This window comes from Chaetura pelagica, unplaced genomic scaffold (assembly GCF_000747805.2).
Source record: "Chaetura pelagica isolate M959 unplaced genomic scaffold, ChaPel_1.0 scaffold83, whole genome shotgun sequence".
NCBI classification, from domain to species: domain Eukaryota; kingdom Metazoa; phylum Chordata; class Aves; order Apodiformes; family Apodidae; genus Chaetura; species Chaetura pelagica.
The window spans coordinates 4442707-4451405 of record NW_009952893.1 but is presented as its reverse complement, the minus strand read 5'-3'; the positions used below and the strand labels follow the sequence as shown (position 1 = coordinate 4451405).

General features: G+C 40.0%; 1 protein-coding gene across 1 annotated transcript in view; it reads right to left on the bottom strand.

Annotated features, from left to right (window-relative positions):
- PREX2 (phosphatidylinositol-3,4,5-trisphosphate-dependent Rac exchange factor 2) overlaps positions 1-8699 on the bottom strand; it is a 182658-nt gene that overhangs the window by 111246 nt on the left and 62713 nt on the right. The window contains exon 8 of the mRNA XM_009995562.1: positions 1-65. Within this exon, the coding sequence (XP_009993864.1) occupies positions 1-65 (65 nt within the window). The remainder of the gene's footprint in view (positions 66-8699) is intronic.

The following is an 8699-nucleotide window of genomic DNA, read 5'->3' as shown; positions in this document are numbered from 1 at the left end:
GCTGAAATTTTCAGTAGTAGTCCACTTTGCAGCATTTCTGTGCATGTGTCTGTGATGTTGGACCCCTAAAATCAATTGGAAAGAAATTAATTTTTATTCTGTAAGAAATGAAGGATTCCGCATCAATTAAGGAAAAGTTTCTTATGCAAATTCAGAACCATAATGATTCTCTGGAAACACCAAGAATATAACTCGTGGTAATTTATTACACTGTAATTAAATACTAGCTTCTAATGTTTATTTAATGATGCTTAACACCAGCTTTGTATTAATTTAGTATTGCCATTAACATGGGTGTGAGAATTTGTGGCTTTTTTGATAGATGAAGTCCAATCACTGAAGTTTTCAAATTATATTACATCTGTGCATGAGATGTCTCCTGAAAAATCAAGCCAGCTTTATACAGTAACTCTTATCCTTGGCAACTTTACCGTTTTGTCAGAAGTGTCTGAAAACAGGGCTTTACAAAACATAAGATGAACTTAAAAAGAAATTTAAAAAAAAAATAATAATAATAATAACAACTTGGGAGCTTAAGGAAAACCTGGAACTTAATTAAGATCATTTAGCCTTTATAGCTCTACACTCGATTAACTTAAACATAAAGTCAAAAAACGGCAAAATTTAAAATTCAGGCAAAGCTAATACTGGCAAGTACAACTAAGATTGTCTAGTACGCTTCCTCTTAACATACTCTGAAGACATCTGAATTTTGCTAAGCTTTAAATGTTTGGGATGAAACTTTCCATGCCTCATTTCTGCTCCAGGCAGATCACTCCTTTATGTGAAAAGAAGTAAATTTAACAAAGGAGCATATTTTCCAAAAAATACTTCTATGAAAAAGTCCTGGCATTTTTATGCCTTACAAAGAGACATCTACCCCTCAAGGAAGTCTGCCTTGAATTCAGAGGTGCTACTCTGAACATCCAGCTCCTGTCAGACAGAGCTTCTGTCCATGTGCCATATGCATCTAGCCATGCTGTCCCTACTGATAATTAGGTATTCTGGCTACACTGAGCATAAACCCATGGCTCAAGGACTTTCCTAACTTGAGACAGTCAATAGTCAGCTTGGAAAACAGAATCACAGAATGTTTGGGTTGGAAAGGACATTGAAGATCATGGAGTTCCAACTCCCCTGCATGGGCTGGGTCACCTCCCCCTGGAACAGGCTGCTCAGAGACCCATCCAACCTGCCCTTGAACACCTCCAGGGATGGAGCCCCCACAGCATCTCTGGGCAGCCTGTTCCAGTGTCTCACCACCCTTACACTGAAGAATTTATGCCTGGTCTCTAACCTAAATCTCTCTTCTTTCAGTTTACAACCATTACCCCTTGTCTTCTCACTGCAAGCCCTTGTAAAAAGACCCTCCCCAGCTTTCCTGCAGGCCCCCCTCAGGTACTGAAAGGCCACTATGAGGTTCCCCCTCAGAACCTTCTCTTTTTCAGATTGAACAACCCCAACTCCCTCAGCCTGTCCTCACAAGAGAGGTGCTCCAGCCCTTGGATCATTTTTGTGGCCCTTCTCTGGACACGCCCCAACAGCTCCACATCTTTCTTGTGCTAGGGGCACTAGGACTGGACCTAGAGTATTCCAGGTGAGGTCTCACCAGGGCAGAGTAGAGGGGCAGAATCACTTCTCTCCATCTGCTGGCCACACTTCTTTTCATACAGTCCAGGATGGAGTGGGCTTTCCGGGCTGCAACTGCACATTGGTGGCTCATGTCCAGCTTTTGATCCACTAGTACCCCCAGGTTCTTTTCCACAAGGCTGCTCTCAAGTGTGACCTCCCCCAGCTTGTATTCAATATATATCTTGGGTTACCTCGGCCCACGTGCAGGACCCTGCACTTGGCCTTGTTGAACCTCATGAGGTTCACCTGGGCTCACTTCTCTAGCTTATCCAGATCCCTCTGGATGGCATCCCATCCCTCTAGCATATCAACCGCACCACCCAGCTTGGTGTCGTCAGCAGACTTGCTGAGGATGCTCTCAATGCCACCATCAATATCGTTAATGAAGATATTAAGCAACACTGGGCCCAGCACTGACCCAGGAGGGACACTACTTGTCACTGTTTTCCGTCTGGACTTAGAGCCATTGACCACCCTCTGGACATGACCACCTAGCCAGTTTCTTATCCACTGAACAGTCCACCCATCAAACCCATATCTCTCCAATTTAGAGAGAAGGATGTTGTGGGGGGCTGTGTCAAAGGCCTTGCAGAAGCCCAGATAGATGACATTCACTGCTTTTCCCTGGTCAACTGATGCAGTCACTCCACTGTAGAAAGCCACTAGGTTGGTCAGGCAGGATTTGCCCCTGGTAAAGCCGTGCTACCTGTCCTGCATCACCTCCTTGTCCTCCGTGTGCCTTAGCATGTCTTTTAGGAGGATCTGTTCCATGATCTTCCCAGGCACAGAGGTGAAGCTGATAGGTCAGGAATTCCCAGGGTCCTCCTTTCTACTTTCTTAAAATATGGGCATAACATGTCCTTTCTTCCAGTCACCAGGGACTTCACCTGACTGCTATGACTTTTCAAATATCATGGACAGTGGCTTGACAACTACATCCACCAATTCCTTCAGGACTCTGGGATGTATCTCATCAAGTCCCATGGACTTGTATATCTTCAGGTTCCTCAGACAGTCACAAACCTTATCTTCACTTACAGTGGGGGGGACTATGTCTCTCTGGTCTCCATCTTGTGGGCCACCAACATGAGAGTTGTGATGGGAGGGGTCGTCAGTGAAGACTGAGGCAAAAAAAACCCAACCAAAACCTGCAGAAGCCAGGACCTTCTCATCTACACATGTTCTGAATAATTTATTTCTGTGACAGCAGTAGTTACTTTCTCTGCTTGCTCTAACCACAGTAGCACAAAGAAAAATGGATTCAATTAAAAGCCAAGAAGCAATCATGGGTTCTGCTCTCAGCTCTGCATCTTACCATTCATCCTTTGTACACCACAGCCCCAAACATTGAGCAATCACTCAGACTGTTCTAAGAAGAACACAGTCTGTTTACAGAGATGATAAGAGAGATTGCACAAACATCACACTGGAACACAATTCACGTCTCTAAATAAAGTAGCTTCAGTATCAGTATTAACTAACCCCTCTTGTTTCTATTTAGAATCAAATGAGCCAGAAATGAATGTCATGTACAGTCACTACACCATGCTTCCCAGACAGCATCAGCACCAGAAGCTGGCATACTAATTCTACAGTTTTATTTGAAAACAAACACTGAAACTCCTTCAAAGCCCAGCCAGTAATATAAATTAAACATACATTAGGGCTGCACTTAGTGCTTGCTGACCACAACTACAGAAAAGCAGGTGTTTCTTTCTGTTCGATTTCATTGCTTTTGTATATTAAAGAGAGTAAGCAATAAATATGCTGCTTTTAAAATTTTATGCAATACTAGTTACTAATCATTTACATTTTTAAAGGCTGGGTTTAAAAAAAAATGTTCAGGTTGTTTATACAGAAAACTTAATCTTTGCTTGAAAATTGTATTTGTTTTGTAGGGAAGACAAAAATACCAGTTTAAGGTTTCAAAATTGTAACAGGAGTTTCAGCTTTCTACAAGACTGTTTTTCATAGCAAGGGTTTTATGAAAACATTTTGTCTCTTTTTATTGAAAAATTTCATTTTCACTGTAGAAAAATACAACCTTTTCCCAGAAGTCCTAGCAAGATCTACTGTGCCAGCCTCAGGTCATACAATACCACAGTTTTATACATATTTTAAAATTATGTAATTCAAACTACCCGAATTATCCATATTTGCCTCATTCATGACTCAAGTTCAACACTACAATGTAGCAGTGAGTGTTATCTGTATCACATTACCATCCTTTGTTATTGTTCCCCTCTTCACTTTCCTCCTTTCCTAATATAAACCGTTAGATGATGAAAAAAACATTTTATGGGTACTTTTTTTCCCTTGGAGACCTCCCCTCCAAATACTGAACAGTGTTAACTTCACTTTATTGGATACCTTCTGACAGGATCACAACCTATGCTGCTGTGGCTGCAGATCAGTGAATTCTGTTATTGCTGCTTTATTTGCTGAAGTCCAAGGGAATAAGATAACAGGATCAGAAGTCACATCTGGCTGTCCTATGTAACACTGCTAGTGCAGAAATATCCCATGCTCCCCCTCGCCTATTTAACACTGTTAGGGTCAGCCTGTTCCTAGACTCTGGGTGGGCATGGAGCTGAAAGGGCATATTATGTGAAAGAGCTGCTGCCTCTACCTCTGAGGTGAGCACTCCCCTCCAAAAATGCCCTTCGGGATGAAAAACATGCCCAAAGAAGGATAAAGCAGAAAGCACACAACACTGCCACGACCACCATGCAATTCAATGGAGGACTGACAACTACAACATTTTTGTGAAGGATGTAGCTACACTGTGAACCTCCAGATGGCTTTACAACAGCAACACCAAGCTACAGTTGATATCCAGCCCAGTCAGTTAATTTATCCAACTCCAAGCTGTCCCACTCCTGGGGAAAGGTTCAAGGCTGCAGCGATGGATGCGACGTCATCCTTATCCCAGAAGCAGGTGAGGCTATCTTCTGCACACAATACTTTTGGAACAAGTATTTCCAAAACCTTTTAACACAAACATGATCTCATTAACTGTTTGAAATTAAATTACCAGGGAAATCTGAAATATGGACAGTTCAAACCGGAAAAGTAACTTGATTTGCTATTTCAAAGTTTGATGAATACATACTCAGTGCTTGCAAGGGATGAGATCACATAGTTGCTCAACCTAAATGTAAAATCACTAGTACTATGCTACAATTCATATTTCTATACATTTAAAGTGTCTGCAATTAGAGCTGGTAGGCTGTTTTCAGTGAAACCTGCGTCTTTGTAGTATGTCAATTTGAAAATGCCAAGTATTGTAGAAACAAACCTGCGTTGATCATCTTCCAACAAAACATACGAAGGATTCAGTTGGAAAAAACTGACCTGCAAAGCAGGTTTATACTGTGAATGTAGACTAGTTTTATCTCCATTTATCTCACTGAGTCATTGAAGACCCCAAACATCTAACTGTAGAGCAGTCCTCTCCTGTGGGTAGCATTAGGGCCAAGGGCTCATGGTTTTTCAGGACAGCAGGTATGGAAATTAAAAGCCCATAAGATCTCAGAGCCTGCAGGATATTTAGGTAAAACTGACTTCTAAACAAACTTTGGCTGAGCAGTCAGTCATCTATTATTCCACTAAGGCAATAGCTCAGGCAGGTCTAAAATGTGGGCTACCATAACTATATCACAAAATAAATGCATTTAAAATTCACTGGAAGGAGAGAAACTACATGCAAGGAATTTAAAACAATATCCCTCTCATCCTTAAGTCATTAAATACCCATGTTTGACATTTAAAAATTACCTTTATTGCCTTGGATGAAAAGCAGCTTTTTGTTTGTTTGTTTGTTTCAAAAGCTTCTTATCTACAAACTACTTATCTACTTGTTCTGGGCAAATCTGAGTCAAACATGGAGGTCTGACCATACTCATTCAGTGGCTAGCATGTTAACAATGATAAAGAAATTACAAATATTAATCTTCAGTACTTCCACGTGGTCATAGGAAACAGAAATGAAATAGGGGAAATGGTTAGAAATTCTGTAGTTTGAAATAGAAACCACTGATAAAATACTACTTGATGATATGGTAGAATGGAAAGGAACAGAATACCTCATGCCAGTGTCACTAAGTTGGCCTGTGACTCAGACTGGGTTGTTTGGTTTCCAGCAAAAAACAAATACAACAAATATTTTTTTCTCTTCTCTCTCCGAAACATTCCTGCAAATTTTACTGACAGACTACTTCAGCTGCTAAACCATTCTCCAGCTGAGACTACCACCTACACAAGTTCTGAATTCAGGCCAATACACTTAACCACTTAGGAAATAAAGTGAGAATGTCACTAAACTCAAATTTTTTTTTCTTGAAACAGATGTTCCATTTTTCCATGAATCCGTATTTTTATCATAATAAACAAAAGCTTCATTTTATGACACTTATGTATAGGAATTCAAGTCATGCTTTGATCAGATACTAAAAATAGTCTTTATTTTTTTTTCCCTTTCCTTCTAGCTGGGGCCAAGCAATGTGCTAAGCATTTCCTTCTGGAAGGAAATCTCCAACAAGTTTGCCTCTTTATTTTTAGGCAATGCAGCAAACCAGATGTTTATTTAATTAAATCCACTCTCATATATTGCATTCAGAATTTTTTTTTGTAGTTGTTGTTGGTAATAATTCAAAATACAGTGAGCTCTTTTACATACTCCAGAATTCTCAATATTTCAAGGACTATCCATATATTATGATTGAAAAGGATGCACACATTAAAATCAGGGCAATTTTTCCAGATTGGGCACCCTGTGGTTGCCACAGGTTAACAGCAAACCTGATCAGCTAAACTACAATAAACAACACACAATCATACTGAAAACATACAATTTTAAGACAATGGCACTTTTCCAGATTTCAAGCACAAGTGAAATCCAAAACATTAAATCTAGGGGGAAATGACAAGAACAAAACAACAACAACAACAATTACTCTGTCACAATTCACAGAATATATTCTGAGCACAGAGAGAATAAGTCTGTTTCACATGCTTCTTTCCTTACTGTTACCCTCCTTATTGCTACCTTTGCTCATTAATGTATTTCCAACAGCAAACGTGTTTACTATTCTACATCTTAGTAAGAATCCAGAAGAAACTTGATGCTGGAAAGTGGATTCCCTTTTCAGGGTTAGAGGTTTGAGAACAGTCAGTTCTTAACCAATTTATCTGACTAATAATGCATTAAGTTAATAAGACTGTAACTTTATATTTGAGTGTGTTCATTAAGATGGATTTGACAAGTATCTGGTAAGACTTAAGCACTGAAAGCAAGTAGAAGAATTTTAATCACTATGCAGTAAAAAACTTAATTGAAAAGTTGAAAATAATAAAAGGAATAAAGTCAGTGATAGGCACTAAGGGTTATTCAACAAATTTCCTTGCCATGAAATATTCAGCAATATAAGCACATAATTCGCTACTGCTTATATCATGAAGTTATTGCATAGGCATGTCTAACGCATTCCTATGTTCACATACACTAATCTTTCCAAGTTGTTATTGATGACTGCAAGTTAAATATAATTACAAAAATAAACTTAGAATCATAGACTAGCTTGGTTTGGAAGGGAACTTAAAGGGTCATCTAGTCCACTTCCCCTGTGGTGGACAGGGACATCTTCAACTAGAAGACTTGAAGGTTTCCAGGAATGGGGCATCTGACACCTCTCTGGGCAACCTGTTCCAGTGCTTCACCACCCTCATTGCAAAAAAATTTCTTCTTAATATCTAGCCTGAATCTACACTCTTCCAGTTCACAAACATTACCCCTTGCCCTATCACTGCAGGCCTTGCTAAAAAGATTGTCCCCATCTTTCTTACAGGCCGCTTCTTAATATTGAAAGGCAGCAACAAGGTCTCCCTGGAGCCTTCCTTTCTCCAGGCTGAGCAACCCCAACACTCTCAGCTTGTCTTCATAGGAGAGGCACTCCAGCTCTAATTGTTTTTGTGACCGTCCTCCAGACTCACTCCAACAGTTCCATGTCTTTCTAATGTTGACAACATCAGAGCTGGACATAGCACTCCAGGAGGAGTCTCATGAGAGCAGAGAAGAGTGAGAGAATCACCTCCGTTGACCTGCTGGTCATACTTCTCATGATACAGCCCAAGGATATGGTTGGCCTTCTAAGCTGTGAGCACACATTATCAACTCCTATCCAGCTTTTCATCTACCAGTACCTCCAAGTCCTTCTCACAGGGCTGCTCTCAATCCCTTCATCCCCCATCCTGTATTGATACCGGGAATTGCCCTGACCCAAGTGGAGGAACTTGCACTTGTCCTTGTTGAACTTCCTGAAGTTCACACAGGACCACGTCTCGATCCTGTCCAGGTTCCTCTGGATGTCACCTTGTCCCTCAGTCTCCACTTATTTTCATCTTGTATATACAAGCAGCTGTTAAGATATTAACTTATTTTGGAAAGTGTTGGGCCAAGTAGACTTGCTCTCAGTTACAACATCTAGAGGTTTACCTTATCTAAGTAGTCCTTTTATTTTCAAAATCCCACAAACAGTAGCATGGCATGAATACACACTCCCTGCCATTGTTTTTTAATGACTTTTTTTATTATTTGAGATTGAGGATTATGATTAAATGCAGAAAGGGTTGTCTAAATACAGACCAGCAATTACACAAGCTTTTGTACTTGCTAAAATTCCTTCTCGTGAGGCAAAGAGATGTTTTTTCGAATGTGTTACAGTGACAGTCCTGTAACAAAAGACTACAGTGCCCTGAACTCAGGCATAAGAGGATTTTTCTGCTCTAAATTATGTCTATTCCAATTATGGAAATGGAAGAGCAGTTCTAGAAAATATGTCATTTCAAATCCCATCACACACTGAAGAAACACAAATAATTTTAGTTGCTTAATTCATGTTTAGAGTGAATCAAATTTTCACACACTACTCAATTAACAACAAAGCAAAGTCCATAGATCAGGAGATTTCACGTGGAGCAGGCAGGAAATAATTTTGTTGTATCATGGGCAGTGTTTTATGGGATTCTCTGTTCAGTGTAATTTTTATGCTCCTTTCAGATTGTGGCTG